At 35.0% G+C, this 19,436-nt stretch overlaps 1 protein-coding gene and 1 long non-coding RNA gene across 3 annotated transcripts in view; one reads left to right on the top strand and one right to left on the bottom strand.

Annotated features, from left to right (window-relative positions):
- The window catches only part of NUP205 (nucleoporin 205), a 65,488-nt gene that overhangs the window by 23,073 nt on the left and 22,979 nt on the right, over window positions 1-19,436 (bottom strand). Inside the window, exons 13-28 of the mRNA XM_031674634.2 lie at window positions 17,488-17,670; window positions 16,025-16,075; window positions 15,280-15,489; window positions 12,465-12,564; window positions 11,880-12,017; window positions 10,567-10,756; window positions 9,792-9,912; window positions 8,001-8,082; window positions 7,549-7,713; window positions 7,096-7,220; window positions 4,465-4,579; window positions 2,831-2,980; window positions 2,178-2,249; window positions 1,683-1,840; window positions 1,105-1,185; window positions 113-304 (exon numbers count right to left, since the gene is read on the bottom strand). Of these exons, the coding sequence (XP_031530494.1) occupies window positions 113-304; window positions 1,105-1,185; window positions 1,683-1,840; window positions 2,178-2,249; window positions 2,831-2,980; window positions 4,465-4,579; window positions 7,096-7,220; window positions 7,549-7,713; window positions 8,001-8,082; window positions 9,792-9,912; window positions 10,567-10,756; window positions 11,880-12,017; window positions 12,465-12,564; window positions 15,280-15,489; window positions 16,025-16,075; window positions 17,488-17,670 (2,133 nt within the window). The remainder of the gene's footprint in view (window positions 1-112; window positions 305-1,104; window positions 1,186-1,682; window positions 1,841-2,177; window positions 2,250-2,830; window positions 2,981-4,464; window positions 4,580-7,095; window positions 7,221-7,548; window positions 7,714-8,000; window positions 8,083-9,791; window positions 9,913-10,566; window positions 10,757-11,879; window positions 12,018-12,464; window positions 12,565-15,279; window positions 15,490-16,024; window positions 16,076-17,487; window positions 17,671-19,436) is intronic.
- On the top strand, window positions 10,617-16,003 carry LOC140697321 (uncharacterized). 2 transcript variants are annotated; one of them, XR_012074243.1, is made up of 4 exons: window positions 10,617-10,701; window positions 11,000-11,086; window positions 12,969-13,036; window positions 15,655-16,003. It is a non-coding gene; the product is annotated as an uncharacterized lncRNA (long non-coding RNA). The 2 variants fall into 2 exon arrangements; XR_012074242.1 differs by lacking the exon at window positions 15,655-16,003 and having other exon boundaries at window positions 12,969-13,219.

Below are 19,436 nucleotides of genomic sequence, written 5' to 3' on the forward strand. Positions count from 1 at the left end.
TGCACAACTCTATTTACTCCAAATCTAAAATGGAAAAAGAGGAGAGTGGCAAACTATTTAAATGATGTAAATATTTGTTCAGCAGTATAGAGTAATTTAGAAAGCATGTCACCTTATCATGCACATCTTGTAAAATATCACGAATAATCAGTTGTCGATCCTCTGTCTGAATGAGGTCCTGGGGACAAGCTGTCAGTATAATTTCTACCAGCTGCCTCCATGACTCCAGTGCGTGCCGTTTTGCATGAAGACACTGCAGCAGCTTGTTTCTTCCTACCACATACTGAAGTATAGTGCTGATTTCCTGAAGCCACAGAAATTGAATCACAAGGTTAACACACAGGCAAATAATGTCTTTTACCAACAGGTTTATATTTTTAACACTGCCAGTTGATCTGAAAACATTTATAGTATACTGTGGAAACCTTATGCATGCATGCCAGTCAGCAGATAACTTTTTCATGTTATACTGGTGGCCAGAGCTATGAAAAATAATACACAAGGCTGTGTGTGTGTTTGTGTGTGTGTATTTGTGTGGGCGGGTGGGTGAGTGTATAAGGCAGAAGGCAGAGGTGATGTGGGTGGAAATCAGTTTTTTAACCCATCTTCCTTCTTGCAACTGTCTACTTATACTTACTGTGGAGCACGAGAGTTGCCTAAAACTCAAGTTCAATGGCATGTTTCCTTGATGTGTCTTTATTTCTCTGTCTCCTGCTTTGGGCTAGCTGGCTGTGTTTCCATGTATGTGTGGTCCTTCTCACCTGATCTCTGACCCATATTTCCCCATTTGTGATGAGAAACGACTCTTTCCTCCCTCACTGAGAGGGAGCAAGTGAAGTCTATTACACAATATAGGCAGGTTGTAAATCCTCAACTAGCTTAGCAGAAAAGATGTTATTTACTCTGGATCTAGACATTAACCCGAGTTCAGCTTATAATGGCTCTAAATCAAAACTGAAAGATTAAAGTTTAATTTTTTAAGTAGTTTACTGATTGATGAACTAGAAATCAATTTACTGTTTTTCAATCAACCAGTTGTTACTGGCAATTTAAGTAGTTTAGGCAGTTAAAAGGTTAAACTGACATATACTCAACAGGGCTCACCTCCATCAGCAGAGGTCTCTGTCCTATGGCTGCCATACCCTGAAGGGCGTTTACTTCTGCTACCAGAACTCTATGGAGAAGCTATATAATTGAGAAAAGAGAGAAAAAATAAGACCATTTCAGACACCAGTAGAATAATTACCTAGCAATTACTATAAACTGCCCTAAAGGGAAAAGTTTCAGATGCCTTTACATGCGACCTAATAGTGGCACTGCCCAGTTTCTGTCAAAAACAGTGGGTATATCCCTCCCATTCCAAACAGTGGTACCAAAGAGCCTCTGTGGCAGGAAACTCAGTGCAGCCTGGGTATCTTCTTCCTACTAGTGAGGCCATTTCCACTTACCTGGTAGGGAGTTAAACAGTTAAAACCTCTCCACAGTCATAGCTGGGTGGCATGACTACTAAGAGGAAGGTAACAGGGAACCCTGTAGTGTGGCCTATTCAGTTTTATTTCCTGGCTGTTTGAAAAGTGAACACCAATAAACCAGTATTTCTGTTAGATTAAAAAAGTTATTTTTTCCTAACAACTCAACGCCTGAACTACTTAATACTGTACACAGTCTAGAACAATGCTCACCTTGACATTGCAGACCGTCTGTCCCCGTAAATTCTTGTGTTCACAGTTAGCAATAACTTGTTCAATCTGGGCTCGATCAAAGAAATCTAACTGCAAAGGCTCAGGAATCTCCTGACTGAAGTCAATGGAGTCGAGAATACTTAGAATTTTTCGACGCACTAGAAATAATAAAAAGTAGTTCAATTTTACTTGGGACACTGAGGAGAAGAGCAAACCATTGTACTCAGCTCACAAAGACAGTACTATCATTCTGGAAACTGAAGACTGTGCTGAAATCTAAATTTGATTTTATTTCTAATATATCCATTTGCAAAATTATTTTTCCCATCCTATCATTCTAGTTATAAAAGAATTTTTTGATGATACATAACCCTTTACATAGCTTTTCTATACCAGTTCAGAATTTGCAGATAAAGGCATTATTTATCTCTTGAAATTTTAGGCAATTTGATATATACTTATCTGCAAATGTATTACCAAATCAAAGGGCTTTACCTTTTGTAGCAGTGTCAAAATGCAGGAACCCAGAGACAGATCTATTTTCATCTTCTATTCCTCCTTCCCCATCTGTTGGAGCATCAGCAATAATAGATCAGAAAAAGAACACACTCAAAAAATTTATTTGGAAATAACAAACATAAGGTATTTTATTTCTATGTCATTGTTTCTAGGTCAAAAAGCCCCTTACAAATGGATAATTAAAATGCAAAGATGATGAGGACTTATCAGCAACATGCATCTAATTATTTCTGTCTCTATGGGATCCAGTTCACAATTGTAATGAGGATAATCAAAGCTCCAAAAGAGGCAGGACCCAATCATGCCACTGAGATGATTAGAAAAGCTCATGCTTAATTTGCATGTAAAATACATATTAGAATATCTTGGGTCATGCTGGCTAAGTGTGACAAACTCCAATGAATATTTGTGTATATGAATATAGCAAAATGTGGATGCTTCAAACAATAATAAAATGGCAATTATGGGTGATTTTTAAATTTTGTGTTTGAAGAAAAAAAAAAATTCTAAAGGCAGAAAGAAGTTGTTTGGCCTCCAATCACATACTAAACACAAGACTCAGATTTGTGCTGGCATTCAGAGACCAGTCAGCAACAGAACAAAACAAATGCCAACATTCACATGTTCACCTGAGTATGGTTTCACCGGCATGTCATCCAGTAAGAGGTGTAGGAGCCTCTGGGTATGTGACCGCTGACGATTCAGAGAAGTTACCCTTAGTTCTATTGAGGCAGTCTTCATCAGCCATGACATTTGGTTCAGCATAGATATTTCATATTCTGGAATTTAAATACATGCTTAATTTCTCAGAATAATAACACAAGATCAGACAGACTTAAAATCCGTAACTCATCAGACATTTTCACATATATCATAAAGTTAATAATTTATGAAACTTGGCAACATAATAATTTATCACTCTGTAAAGTTAAAAAGAAAAAAAAAAACAGATGTCAAGGGAGAAAAAATAAGCTAGTACATGTCTATGAAAAGTGAGCAAAAGCAACTGAAGAACAAAAGAGAATCAAGTTTCTGTTGCCAGAATAATTTCACACAAATCTACAGAATTCTGAGTCTATGACATAATTCATTAACACAGAATTTAGTATTTAAACAGAAAACCTAAGTAATTCTCAAATATTTAACTTTTTAACTATGATACAATTTGATTTTTATTAAAAAAATACATTTTAAAAAATTGAAATAAATTTAAATTCCGTAATTTTATGATGTCTTAAGATTACCCAGGACATTTGGTCTAACATATAATTCGGATTGGGAATCACTTACAACAGAAGTTTCTGAATCCAGTATTATTTTTAAATGCCTGGCTTTGAAGTCCTAAATTATATAAAGTTCACCAAACACTACTACTACTAATAATAATTATTATTACTATGAGCAAAGTTAGGTAAATTTTTTTAAAGTAGACACCATAATAGGCAAGATATTAAGTTTTTTTTCTAATTAGGTATAAAAAAGGGTTTCTTAAAAACCTTATGAACAAAATCTTCAGATTAAAAATAAAATACACTTGTAATAAAAATGAAGTGAAAAATTTTTGCCATTAGATAATTCCCAACAGTCTCTCACACCATAGTTTAAAAAGTAAATAGAAGCTGATAATTACCAGTAATGGAAATTTATTACGAAATTTGTGAGCTTAGATTTCCTAAAACATAAAGATGATACAAAATAAACTTTTAAAAAAGTCAATAAAACCACTACTATGTGGATATAATATAACTCAGAATATTATTAAAAATTGATCAAAAAGAATATTATATAAAATAGAATCCTATAAAACATAGGTAAGCCTGGGATAATTGTGTTGATCAGGTCAATAAACTAAAGTTACCATAAATAGTTTTCTACTTTTCATTTCAAGACTCGAATTGGTTTCAATATATAGACAAGAAACAGAAGTAAAACAGAGCTTTTTACAAAACAATTTTCACTCAAAAAATCTAAATTTCTGAAATCTTACATAAATATTTTCTTATTCCTTCAAAACAATTAAAAAATTTTATGTTAGTATAAGGTTCAAATTCCTTTAAAATAAGTTTATGCTGGCAGTTAAAATATCAGGCTTCTCAAACACAAGTTACAAAAGCAACCTAATGTAACACAAAAGCAAAGTAACAAAATGAGAATGAAACTCCACAAATTCTAAAACTGCTACCCTCAAATGCTGGAAAATTAAAATCAACTCAATACAAATTTTACAAATTTGTTATAGTAATAAGGGAAAATAATATCCTACCTTTGTTAGAAAAAGGTAAATGTTGCAACTGAGAAAATAAGAAATCCTGGCTGGTTCTCAAGTATCTCATAGTAGGACCAGATGTATCAGAGCACGCACACAACTGATATATCACCTAAAGAATTACAATAAAATAAGAAAATCCCCAAATCAGTTTTCTGCATTACACATTTTAAGATTAAAAGTGAGCTTAAGTCTACTAAGCAGAAACTAAGACCCATTAACAACTCAAAATGGATAAACACATGTATATATAAAATAGAAGCTCAGCGTTATAAGCAGTTCTTGGCACACCAACTCAAAATATATTGGAATACAACTGGAGAATGCTGATGACATTATTATAGGACTAATCTTGAAATCATATATAGTTAATTACCAAGTTTTAGTATTTTAACTATTATTAGTAGCAAATTACTTGGAAGTAACTTCTGAAAACCAAGGCTATACATTCATCAGTTGATGAAAGTGTTGTGACTAGAGTATACCTTGCAGGAATCTAACCTTATATATTTCCAAAGAGCAGTGGTTCAGTATTCACCAATTCAGTGTTCGCTGTGACTTTAGAAAACTAGTAATGACAACTGGCTGTAAATTAAATCTGTGTCCAGAAATACAGTCTTAAGAAAAATATAAAACAACAAAAGGTAACTAAAGATGTTGAGTAAAGCACAGTAAAAAAACTGGAAACAATCTTAAGTGCAATTTACATTGTAGCAGCATAGAACGTTTATAGAGGTGGAGTTAGGGGAAGGACACAAAGTGGTATGTCTACTGAACGTAACTAAATATACAATATGTACGCACAACGAAAAGACAAGAGAACACAAGGTAAAAACGTAAATAGTTCTGTTGCAGATATAAGCTTTTCTTTTAAACAGTTTTTGATACTCTATAAATATTGAACTTCTCAAAACAAAAACTAGTTATTCCTACTGATGGCAGGTTAAAGAGACAGAAGGACAGATGCTCAAAAATATGGGAGGTAATACCGTTAGAATGAGAAGGACACAAAAAGTGAGTTCCAAAAGCATGAAAAGCCTCTTTACAAGGGTGTACCTAGTATCCTTCCTAGTTCCCAAAAGCAGGTTGGAAAAACTCTCCATCCTTAAAGAGAAGAGAGCAAAGGCAAAAAGCTCAGTGTCAACTCTTCACCCAGAAGGCCTTACACGGCTAGATGATGAAAGTACCAATAAAGCCCAAATTATTTCCCTTTCATATACTGAGATTTATTTTTAAACTAACAAGCTCTTCTTAGAGGTTTGTTTTCTTTCCTGAAGCATAGTAGAGTATAAACCTAGAGGTAAAGGAAGCGTCTCTCATTAAATATGGAACAGCACTTCTTGTTAAAATGCAGGTTCTGAATCAGCAGGCCTGGAGTAGGGCCTGAGATTCTACACTAACAAGCTCCCAGGAGGGGATGCTGATGATGCTGGTCTACACTTCGAGTAGCAGAGTCACAGAGCATATGTAATAAACTGGCAGACTGCTGGTTTAGACATGTTTTGTTTGGCCAGTACAGTGTTTTGAAAAGCAGAGGATCTGGCAAACCAGGGCTCGCATTCCAAACTTGTACAAATGAGCAGGGGCCAAGTAGCAGGGCATGTGCTCTCCAGTCTGCCAGGTTCTCCGCCCCTCTCTCCCTCCGCATCTATGTGTCTTAAATCTGGCTTCGTTCACTTACTTAACCTGCCTAACTCCAATAGCTCAGATGATTAACCACATCAATTGCTTCTACCTAAGTATCTCAAATTCTGTAAACACTGTGCTAAAATATACATCAAGTTTGTTCCCTTACTAAGGGATTCACAGGAAGACCTCACTGTAGTACTTAGCATGAAGGGCTGTTTGGATAGCCAGAGGACAGAAGAAAAGAGCAAAGAATTACAAAAAGAAAAACAGGAGAATAACAAAGAAAAAGCTCCATGTTACTAAAAGTTAATGACGTATTTCTTGTCATGAAAATGTGAATCAGGGTACAACTTAAATGGAGAAATTAGTTGTATCTTACAAAGCCTAGTTCTTTAAATACTTATAAAATAAAGAAAACAAAAAACAATAAAACACAAGTAAAACAGCAGTTCTCATTATAGTCTAATCTTACATTAATTTGATTTTCTACCACCTTATATATAGCTACAGGGCTGCATAATCGACATGGTTCTTAAAAAGCACTTTCCCTTACATTCTTACATTCTCATTTAAGTCTCACAACAGTCCATTTCACAGCTTTAAAAACTCAAGAGAAGTTTCACAGGATGCCCAAAGTGACTTAGCTACTTAAGGGGTAAAGATAGGAACCAGAGGTCTTCTGACCCAAATCCACTACTTTCTCCACCAAAAAGAAACTATTTGAAACATAGCGTCCTTGGAAAGTTCCTACGTTGTCTGGTCTAAGGCCATCCAATTTCCCTTATTTTTCAAGTGATTAACATATAGGATCTTATAGATCTACAGGATCTTGGGTTTGTGCTTTATGGATTTTATACATTAATGAAAGACTGGTCAAGCTACTAAATGAATTCATTTCAACTCAGTCCTACTGTTATACTTTCCTATCTGTGATGGATTGAAGCACCTAGTTAAGCTTCTTCTATCGTTAAGTGCTGCAAAGTGCAGCCTTCTGTGTACCTGGTAACACAGCTCAGCAAGTTGAGGAGATTCCCTCACTGCCACCGGGCCTGTTCTCCCTTCAGTTCCCTTCTCCAAGATGTTTAAGATGGCGTGAAGGCATGTCCGAGGGCAACCTAGCACTCCTGCGTGAAACCAAAAAGGAAATTCAGTTTTTCTTTTAAAATTTCTGCATTAGAAACCTGAAAAACCTTTACAAAAGCTAAATTCCATACACATATACTCTACTGCAAACATCTTTTCAACTACTGACACAGAAAACCTGTTAAATATTGATTTTCTAAGGCTTAGCTTGTGCAGACTTGATCTAAGCCCTAAAGACTGACCCATTACATTACCTTTCATACATTCTTTTCTTCAGTGAATTATCTCACGAGTCCAGAATTCAATAAATGACCATTTAGCTACATAAATATGAAAAGAAATAAATGTCTGTGTGTCTTATGGCCATACCTGGGTCTTGTAGGTTTGTGGTACTGACAGGTTTCTTCAATTCAAAGCCCAAAAGGTAGAGAGCAAGATTGGGTGGATTGCGTTCCAGAGAGGTGATGAGAAGATTCAAGATGTGGATTCTCGTTTCATGACGGATTCCAGCTAATTTCTTCTCAAGTTCTGATCCTTAATGTAGAAATCACAAACAAAATTACAGAACAATAAAAGGTTAACCTAAGTCAGATTGCAAAATATAAAACTTGTATTCCAAAGCTCCATGTTTACTTCAGTTTTAGTTATTTGATTAGCCATTACAGTGAGTTCAGATTTAAGATTTCCTAAAAGCCTTATATACATTTATGCTAGCAAATTCTCAAATTTCTGTTACATCACTACTAGATATTTAACAGTTTTCTTTAATATTAAGTATTTATATAAAGTAAAAAAAAAATCATGTTAATCTAAGACATTACCCTCTTCTAGACGTACAAATTCTTCTGTATCTTCACTATCCAAACACTCCACAAATCCAGCCATCAGCTTCTGACTTACACTCTGAAGTCATATAAAGATTACAAGATAAATTATAATAAGTTTCTAAATATTAGAAAAACTATGATAAGCATGACATATTTATAAACATTTGTCTGTAGAGAAAAAAGGAAGTTTGCGCCAAGGAAAGTATTTAAATCTAGTTACATTTTTAATTAATAGAAAACTCAGTTCCATAAATTTCCATTTAGCTCGCTACAGAAATAATTGAAGAAATAAAAACTTTTAAAGTTTATTGGTTTCCAAACTTGCTTCCCTAATTTTCTTTGTCCCAAAGAATCAGACTAGTTTAAAAAAAAAATGAAATTGCTGTTTTATAACCTCTTCATTATATACTCAGTGCTATCAGACCTTGACTAAAATATAAAATAAAATTCTCCTCTATTTAGAAATGTACTCCTTACACCAGTTTTATATTTCTGGGCTGAGAGATCAGATACTATTCCTTTAAGAAATTTAGCAGGAGGATAAAACTGGTAATAATTATTCATACTAAAATGAATGCCAATGACCTGAAAATCTGCATCTTCAACATCTCCTGGTGATCAAGTGGTTTCATGAATCTTATCCAAAAACCAGATTAGACATCTCTGTTTTACTATAAATAGTGGTTCTCAATCTGGGTGCACTGCCACTTTAGAAGGCACTTAGAAATATATGGGGGCATTTTGAGTTGTCACAACTAGAGATTACTACTGACAGATGGTGGGAGGGCACCAGGGATGCTAAGAGTCCTGCAATTTGAGGGGCAGTTACACATAAAATGATCTGTCCACCCAAAATTCCAGAAGAGTCGCTATCTCAAAACACTGTGAAGGAATACACAATAAAACTCAACTAGCTAAAGCAGTGCTTTCCAACATAAAATACAAGGGGACAAATGTCTATAAAGAGAAAAAAAACCAGAAGATTGCCCAATTATAGCTATCTAGTGAACTGGATTTCCCAATTATAGCTATCCAGTGAATAGAGAACTTACAGACTGGATTAAAAGAGGAACATCTAATAGATAAACAAGATTACACTGTATAGCACAGGGAAATATACACAAAATGTTATGATAAATCACAGAGAAAAAAATGTGACAATGAGTGTGTATATGTCCATGAATGACTGAAAAATTGTGCTGAACACTGGAATTTGACACAACATTGTAAAATGATTATAAATCAATAAAAAATGTTAAAAAAAAAAAAAGAAAGAAATATTCATAATGCCTCTGAGGATATACCATGATTTCAATTTAGAAAAAAGAAAAAAAAAAAAGAGGAACATCTAAAAACTCTCCATAGTGTGTTATCAAATGAAGAGATACAAATGTAGGTCAGCAGAAAGCCACAGAACTAGACAACTCACAACAGTGAAATCAGAATTGCAGAGGCTCACTCAGGAGAGGCAACTGAGAAAGGATGAAACGAAGGATGCAAAAAACAAACAGAAGTTACACTTATAAACCTAATAATCACTTTAATGCACTCAGCGCAGCAACATACGGTCACATACTATAGTATATATGGTAGAATCACACACCACAGTGTGCATAGTAGCACTGAAAATGGTATTGTCTTCAAATACAAACCAGAGCCCAACACATGAAGAGGCTTTCATCCATCATAAACAAATGTACTTATCCTCAGAGAAATTCTCCACAAACAAGAATAAGATATACTTAGGAGGCACCAAAAAATAACCACCACAACAAAATCAGTTACCTGGTCATGTGTGAAATCTCCAACCAATTTTATCTGAATATTGGAATTGCAAGAGATACAGCAGAGGATCTTGGCACTTTCAAAAGCCAATTCTGGATTACTATTGCCATGATATAGGTATCTTTAAAACAAGAAAACATTTGAGACACATTTTTGGGTAAATCAGACAAAAGTTTCCCCTTCTAACTAGATGTAGCCTGTTAGGGTTGAACTGTGTTTCCCCAAAATTCGTACTTTGATAGCCAAATCCAGAATGACCTTATTTCAAAATAGAGCCTTTGCAGATACAGTCAACTAAGTTAAGATGAGGTCATCAGGGAGAGCCCTAATTCAATGACTGATCCCCTTATAAAAAGAGGAAATTTGGACACAGACATGCAGAGAGAATGCCATGTAAAGCTGAAGGCAGAGATTGGAGTAATGCCTCTACAAGTCATGGACCACCAAGCACTGCCAGCAAACCACCAGAAGTTCAGATGTATACAAAGAAAAGTTTGCTCCTCAGCTCTATCCTCCAGACATCCAACTTCCCTACAGGAGGCAAACAATATTATGTCATTTTATACTTAGAAATTTTTAGGACATAGAATAAATCAGAAAGAAAAAAAAGAAATTATAAGGTTCAGGTAACTAAAATCAGAGGAGCTAGATAAGACAATAATGAGACTAAAAAGATTTTCATGTGATGCATTAGAGTTCTGACCAGATTTGGAAATCAAAGCTAGAGTGTCATCTGATTCATTACATCATTTCCTTACCTACAGATGGAACCTACCTGGCGATGTTCACCACATTATCAGCTTTCTTAGTTCTGGGATTGATTCCCTGCAACAGCTGTTCTAAAGGGGAGACTATTAGAGCCAGCTGACTCTCTCTTAGAAGATCCATGAAGAGGTTTTCCTTCTGCAGGGTAAGATTGAGAAGTGCAAGGCAGTGCTGCACTGCTTTCTCCAGGTGTTTCTTCCCTATGGACCAAAATCAAACTTAGAAAGTTCCACGTGAATCTTAGAAACTCATAGTCAATTCTTAGGAAAACATGATAAAGGAAAAGTTCCAGATTCAAAAAGCCCTCAAGTTTTCAAACCTTCAGCAGTAACTTCACAAAACTGCTCACCCAGGCAAATCAGAGTAACTTCTGTGACCCAGATTACATTAATGCAATGGCTTCTCAGTGTTTTTTTCTGTATCTTTTCCCTAATTATTTACAGCAACGGGAGTGATTCTGGACCCAGAACACATCTGGCAATGTCTGGAGACATTGGCTGTCACAACAAGGAATGTGCTGCAGGCATTTGGTGGGTACAGGCCTGCAACACAGGACAGCCTCCACATCAAAGAAGTATTCTGTCAAAAACGTCAATGGTGTGAGGCCTAGAAACTGATTTACAACAATACACACTCACTGTGGACAATTTGGAAAATAAGGATGTAGAAAATATAAGGGTCATCTATAATCCCATCATTCAAATTTAAAACATATGGGCTCTGGAGCCAAACTGCTTATGTTCAAATCACAGCCCTGATCCTGGAGAGAGATGTGCAACCTCTTTCTGTATCAACTTCCTTATTCGTTAAATGGAAACAATATCTACCACACAGGACTTCTGCACAGGTTAAATGTATTAATATACGTAATGTGTTTTTAAAAGTGCCAGGTGCAGACTAAGCATTCAGTAAATGAATTAAATTAGTAGTAACAGCAATATTAAATGAAATGTATTGAATGCTATGTACCATACACAATAGTTAAGTGCTTTTACAAATCCTATGGAGAAAATAAAACAAAAGGTACTTTAAAGTTAGGCATGTTAAAGAAGTTAAAGTGGTAAGAGACATTATAATTACCTATCAGAGACCCTGCAATAAGACAGTTATAATGAGAGTCTCTGTACTTTAGTCTGCATTCAGTTTTAATATACTTGCATTTAATACACTTGCATTGTATGGCTCACTAAAACAATACTGTAAATACAGAAAGAATCTTACAGTGAAAAAGAACTTCAGAGGTCATCTACTTCAAACCTTCAGTTTACAAAAAACAAAAGTATCAAAATGGTTTTCAAGATATGAAGACATTCAGACACATACCAGGGAAAGGAGCATAGGTATCAAGCTGCTTAACGCCCTCCTCCAGTAAACTAAGAGCAAGCTCCAACATGGGTGACTCATTCAGAAGATGATACATCAGACTAAATCCTGGTGGCTTATAGGCTATGATTTCTTCTCCTAAATAGAACATAACACAGTCCAAGAGATGGTGAATCAGTGTCTTTGTCACACCCTTGATTTCTATGAAACGTATGAGATGTGTAAATTAAATGGTATCTAAGCAGATGAAGGTAAGTTTCAATTTTAGAGACAGTGACACAAATTGTATACCGTGGTAATTCCCAAAAGGGCTGATCTGCACACAGCAGTTAGTCCACAGATTACATGTTAACTCATTAAAGAATCTGTAAGATAGTGTTCTTAGTCTTCCACTCAGTAAAATTTCACTTTATTTTCTCTTGCTCAGAACAATCAAAATGACTAAAACAATGTTAACAAAAACTATAAAATTCTAATTTAATCTATAAACAGAAATAATTTATATCTTATGTATAATAATTTATAAATTAGAAATAGCTTTATAAATAGCTAACATCTTATTTGAAAGTGACAAAATTAACTTACCTTGTAGTTCCACAAACTGGTCTACAAAATCTTCAAGTTGAGGTTCATAATCTCGAAGCAATTTATAAAACACCTCCAAAACGACCTCAGCCACTTCCCACTACACAGACACAAGTATTTCAGTAACAGCAACAGTCCAAGGTGACAGCCTGCTAGGTTTTTCATTCATCTCACTTTTCTCCAGAAAATGAGCGAAGTTCCTTTTCTACTTTTTTTATGCCAAGCAATATAGAGATCCCAATTCATTTTGCTTTGCTTTGCTAAAGGTCAATGCTAAAGGCTAATTTTTCAAGGTAAAACATTCGTAAAAGAAACATTTCTATAGCAGATATTTAGGACTTGTTAATAAATCTAAAGCACTCAGTATCTAGCCATAGGCAATTTAGAATTAAACAACATCAGATTTGAACACTTCTCCGAAGTTTCAAATATTTCAGTTTCTCTCAGGATCTCAGATGGACCAGATCTGAGAAAGCATCTCCTCTAATCACCCTTATTTCACAGGTGAAGCATGGAAGCTCAGAGCAGTGAATGATTTCCCCAAGACCATAAAGCCTGGCAGCAAATGTGCTGTAAGTCCACCCTGCACTTCTCATTCCCAGACCAGTGTTCTATCCCATGGCTTGAACCACAGAAGTTAAGAATCACTGGTAGACCTCCCACAAATGACCCTATTATCACCTCTTCATTAAGTGTTTTTAAAAGCTATGTATCAACAAGGAAAAATATTTCTGGCAAAGGAAAAGTATATACAACTATACAGACAGTAAAATTAAACTTTGCTTAAAAAGTCCATTACATAGAATTTTCTATCCGAGTTTGGTAACTGTAGATGGGGGTTTTTTAAATTATTATTTTAAAGTCATTATTTCCATGGCACATAATTTTCTCAAGGCTGATTTTGAGAACTGGGACTACAACAGTCATTTAAAAAAATTTTTTTTAATTATTCATTTTTCTATATTTTTTAAAAATGTCAAAGTCATTTATTTAAAAAAAAAGGCTTACTGCCACATAACAGTGGGTTTTAGGATTAATAAATATACACACTGTCTTTAACTCTCTGTTTATAGTTATTTATCTCAATCCAAAGCACTGTTTTTGTGAGAAACTAGTGTTCTTAATATAATGATGTTAAGTTAAACCTGAAAAAGACTTCCAAGTAAAATAAATTCACAGAATTGAGGGATAATTTCTTAAGGTAAGTAGTCGGGGTAAAACTGAAACCAGTGGTAGCCAGGGAGAGCAGCAGCACTAGAAAGACAGAAACACATGGGTGAAAAATAATAAACACCGAGAAAGAACTTGGCTGACTAAAGCTCTAAACACTTAGGTCACGATGACCTTCTTAAGAAAAAGCAAGTAAGATATTTAAAAGAAATGCCAAAAAGTATCAGAACAGTTTGTTGAAGAGATTGCAATTATCAGCATCCATTATCCATCAGAAGTGACTTTTATTGATGAGGCATGGTTGCTGTTACTGTTTTCATTAAATAAGGAAATACATGTTAATGAGGGAATTCTAGGGCTTTGATAAAATGTATACCCCTTTCAGAGTTTATTTCTATCACATGAGAGGCAAAAACTGTAAAGCAATTGACAAAAAATAAACTTTAGTCATTTGGGGCTAAATATTAGAAACAAACTACGTCCAATGATAGGGCAATGAAAAATAAACTACGCTAGGTACACGTAATGGTTATGCAGTCATTAAAAGACTGTTTTCAAAAACCATTAACACCATGAAAAACATCCTCATAACACTATGTTTAGTGGTTAAAAAGGGATACAAGCTAATGTAGCTAATTATCTCTATTTAAGTAGAAATGCAAAGGAAAAAGAATAGAAGTGGTTATCTTTCCTTTGGCAACAGGATTACAGGAGATATAATTTCTTCTCATATTTTTCTAATTTTCCTAATTGACCCAAATTAGCATGAACTCAATTATTTTATCATCACTAATACAACAAGTAAACCCAACAGGTTCAAAAACAGCAAACTATAAAAATAAAGCAGAAATGACACTGCATACATCCAAGGGTACTCTGTGAATCAATATACAGTATTATAAACTAAAGTAATTACATCAGAACCTGGAAGGGTCTCTTACATAGCTTAGTGGTTATGAGCTTGGATCTGGAATCAGAGTCCTAGGTTCAAATCTTGGTCCTGGACCTTAGGCAAGTTCCTTAACCTTGCTAAGCCTCCATCTGTAAAATGGGAATATTAATAGTACCTGCCTCACAGTAACATTAGAATGACATAAGATGATACATACAGTAAGCTCAGTTACGTATGTGTTGCAACCAGAGCAATTATGTGCATAAATGTCAGTGCTCCTTCAGCCTCTACCCATGGCAAACACACCTAATGAGCTACAATACTCACTTCCCACTAAGCCAAGACTCTACAACCCAGAAGTGCTACTAATCATTAGAAATTGCTGTGCACGTGTAAACTTACTTCAATCCCTAACCTAAATCATCCCAATAAAGGATACTGTGTTTTGAACTGCCAAAAGTATACAATTTTTCGTTCAATTTTGGTCAAAATTTGTTCAATTAAGGATCTGAGTAACTATGAATTCGTATCAGTTAAACTGCTGATCACTAAAAAGTCAATGCTTTGGCTTTAATGACCAAATTTATTTTCTAATACAAATAAACCAACTGGATCATGGATGTGTCAGTAAAAGAACATGAATTTTACTAGTTTTTAAAAGCTAAAATGAATTTATAGCATCTAATGCCTTTAAATAAAAGAAAAAGGAGCAATAAATGAATAAGGAGACAAAAGTTTTTCTCTGAACATAACCTTTTCAGCTGCTCTCCGGTAAGCTCTTGTACGGAATCGGAGAAACACAGAATCTCTAAGGAATTGCAAATACGGGTCAAAGCCAGGGGGCCGCAGTCCAGCACCCAAATTAGAAGGAAAGGAGCTCTCCACCAGGGTGCTAATTAGCTGGCAAAAGGCGCGAGTCAACGGGTATTCTTCACACCGGGATTCTATTTCATTTAGTTCCACCTTCCAAAATAAATGAATGAATGAATGAATGAATGAATGAATTTCAGTAATACAAAACCATCAGCTGTAATATAGTGCAAAGCATTTTTCAGACATTAACTCATTAATATTAGTATAATGGCACACCCAAAGACCCATACTGATATTACCATTTTTCATTTACAGGTAAAGACACAAAAGTTACAAATAGAAATCTTAAGTGTTTCTTCAAAAAAGAGGAAGGGAGTATGAGAAGAAGAGACTAAAACAAGTAAATTCCCACTTTAGGTTGACTAAAGTAACCTAATTAAATTGAGTTCAAACCAAATTTTCCATTTGGATGGCTACCATCTAATATACTTTTCCAACTCTGAAGCCCAAAGTATTTTGGTTCCTTTCATAAAAAGTTTCTCCATTTCAACACAGAAAACCCTTAAATGAAAATATGTTAAATTTGAAAATTATAGAACTCCATAAGGTAAGAATTTTTTTTTCTTAGTCTTTTTATCATGTGAATGTATGAATATAGCATTTAAAGCTAAAAGGAAAACTTTACCTCAATACCAATAGCTTGCCTCTGGCTTGGAACCCTTACAGTCTGCAGTATCTTAAAATAATAAGAATTAAATGTTAGGAGCATTCCTCATTTATCAGTGAAAGTAGCAGCTTTGCAATAACAGTCATACAGCTCACCCACCACATCAATACATCTTAAAATGTCAATCAGAAAAGACAACTGAGAAGTCTCTGATGAACTTTCATTAGCAATTGCATCCAGCACCAGGGAAAACTTTCAATTACCTAGACTTCAGAAAAGTGGTAATTTCTAAGTGCACACAAGATATGTTTTCAGCAAATTTCCTCCCAGATATTCTAGGAATGAATCTTAAAAGAATTTATGGGATGAAATCTCACCAGTGCTTATGACACTGGTCCTTTACAACCAGGTCTACTATTGGCACCGGAAAACCAAGAAGTAAATTTGTTAAAAACACGTTTCTTATGTGGGCAGAAGTTTTGAGTTAAGAAGTTCTGTCCTGATCTTGCTAGAGGCATAAATAGTCTATGGTATAATTAATCATACTTAACATCATGTTACTTAATCTCTTGCAAATTGAGAATATAGTATTAGGTGTAATCCTTTTTTGAAAAAAGTCTTACTTTACGGATAAAAATGTCTAAACCCAATCACACTCCATCTTAGGTATTAAGAAGCACTAAGCATTTAGGACAACGATAAGCACTGACAGTCATGAATGAAAAAATGAAGTATCAATACTAAACTAAAAGTGACTCAGCCTCCCAGTACACATCCATTCCCTTAATTTTTGTTTTGATAACTATCACTAACATCTTCTGGACACATACGTTAGAAAATAACTAGAATGCTGCTTCATAACAGCTGCTTCCACCAGTGTGTTAGAACCACAGGCTCCCTATGTTGTACTACTTCTAAGACAAACACGTATTTCACCTAACCATTTTCCTACAAGTTTCTCTATAGAACACATTCTCATTTTCCTTTTTGTCTTTACCACATATCGAATAACTGTCTTAACAGAAAAATTCCAATAGGGCTTACATCTAAAGAAGTAAGAGTTGATAGAGACACTTCACTCATCTGCTTTGGGACAGAAAGGGCCCAGAAGGAACTAGCAAAAAGGAAAAGTAGGCATTCCCCACGTTTACTGAGTACAGATGACTTCTGAAGGCTTATATCAGCTTAGTCTCAAAGACAGAGTTGAGGAATTCTGTCCATTGTTTAATCTTACAGACAATGGGAAACAAAGTCTTAAGAGAAGAGCCAGTCTCCAGCAACCCAGTGAAGTTGTGAACTGATCCAAGAGAAAAACCCAAGCCTATTAGTTTCTGATGTTATGCTTGGTACCAAAATCCTAATTCCCTATCTGGGAAGTTTATGGTATACTTTAAGTTTCAAATTGGATGTGCTTGCTTATACATTATGAAACCTCACTTTCCAAACTGTAAAAATATAAATAAGAAAGATTGTAACACTACCTGAGTGTATTCCAGTGACTGCCAGAGGGAAGCAGCAATTTCAGGAGATTTCCCAAATGCTGCAAGTGTCTTCAGTAGTTCAGCCTTTAGAACAGGAGGGATGCTGCACTGCAGGAGTCCCAGAATCACTACCACCGGGGTCCACTGAGGATGTTCACAGAGTGCCAAACGAGCATTTTCACTCTAAGAACAGAATACAAAAAGAATAAGAGACTTTCCATCTTTAAAAGCTAAGAAAAATGACCAGCAATCAGCTAGATTGCTAACACTTATACTGAGTATTCACAGGCTTATAAGACATCCTAAAACAAAGATAAGCCCATGGCAAATGCCTGAATTCTACCAGGAGATCAAACCAGATCACCAGCCCAGACAATGTAAAACATGGAGGAAAAATAGCCTTTGTAGAGTTACTTTTACAGCTCTAACAACGGAAAATAATTTATACAAAAAAAGACAAACAGTCTGCCAGGGTCACATAAATCTTACCTAGGCATTTGAAATCCTTTCTGGAACAATGTAATATATTGTACTATAATGTAATATATCAATGAATAAAATACCTTGTCTTTTTCTAAGGAAAAAAAATGGAAATACAAACATAGCATCCATTTTAATTTTAATTCACTCCATTTTAATTCAATGAGAAATAATTATACACTTTATGTTTTGATTTTTCAATAATGTTAAAGCATTACTAAAACCAAAAAGTTAGAAGACACTATATCTATCCTTCAGAGAGAATATCAGACTGAAGAACTTAGCTTTGAACAACATAAACAACTAGAAGAACAAATGTGACTTAAAAGCTTTTGCATAGCAAAGGAAACCATCAACATAATAGAAAAGCAATCTACTGAATGGGAGAAAATACTTGCAAATGACATAACCCATAAGGGGTTAATATCCAAAAGATATAAACAGTTCATACAACTCAACATCAAAAAAATAAATAAATAAACAGCCCATTTAAAAAATAGGCAGAAGACCTGAACAGACATTTCTCCAGAGAGGACATTCAGATGGCCAACAGGCACATGAAAAGATGCTCGACATTGCCAATTATCAGGGAAACACAAATCAAAACCACTATTAGATACCACCTCACACCTGTCAGAATAGCTATCATCAAAAAGAACATAAATAACAAATGTTGGCAAAGATGTAGAAAAAAGAGAACTCTTGTACACTGTTGGTGGGCATGTGAATTGGTGCAGACACTGTGGAAAACAGCATGGAGGTGCCTCAGAAAACTAAAATTAGAACTACCATATGACCTAGCAATATATCCTGGGTATATATCTGAAAAAAACAAAAACACTAATTCCAAAAGATACCTGCACCTCCTATGTTCATAGCAGCATTATTTACTATAGCTCAGACATGGAAGCAACCTAAGTGTCCATCAACAGATTAATGGATAAAGAAAATGTGATACACACACACACACACGCACACGCACACACACTGGAATATTACTCAGCCATAAAAAAGAGTGGAATTTTGCCATTTGCAACAGCATGAATGGACTTGGAGGGTATTACATGCTAAGTGAAATAAGTCACTTGGAGCCAGACAGATCTTGGAGCCAGACAGATCTCAGACAGAAAAAGACAAATACTGTATATCACTTACATGTGGAATCTAAAAAATACAACAAATTGGTGAATATTAACAAAAAGAACAGACTCATAGATACAGAGAACAAATTAGTGGTTTCCAGTGGGGAGAGGGAAGGGGGGGCAATACAGGGGTAAGGGATTAACAGGTACAAACTATTATGTATAAAATAAGCTACAAGGATATATTGTACAACATGGGGAATATTAGCCAAAATTCTATAACAACTAAAAATGGAGTATAACCTTTAAAAATTGTAAATCACTATACGGTACACCTGTAACTTATATAATATTGTACATCAAATATACTTCAATAAAAAAATAACT

This window comes from Vicugna pacos, chromosome 7 (assembly GCF_048564905.1).
Source record: "Vicugna pacos chromosome 7, VicPac4, whole genome shotgun sequence".
In the NCBI taxonomy this organism is placed as follows: Eukaryota; Metazoa; Chordata; class Mammalia; order Artiodactyla; family Camelidae; genus Vicugna; species Vicugna pacos.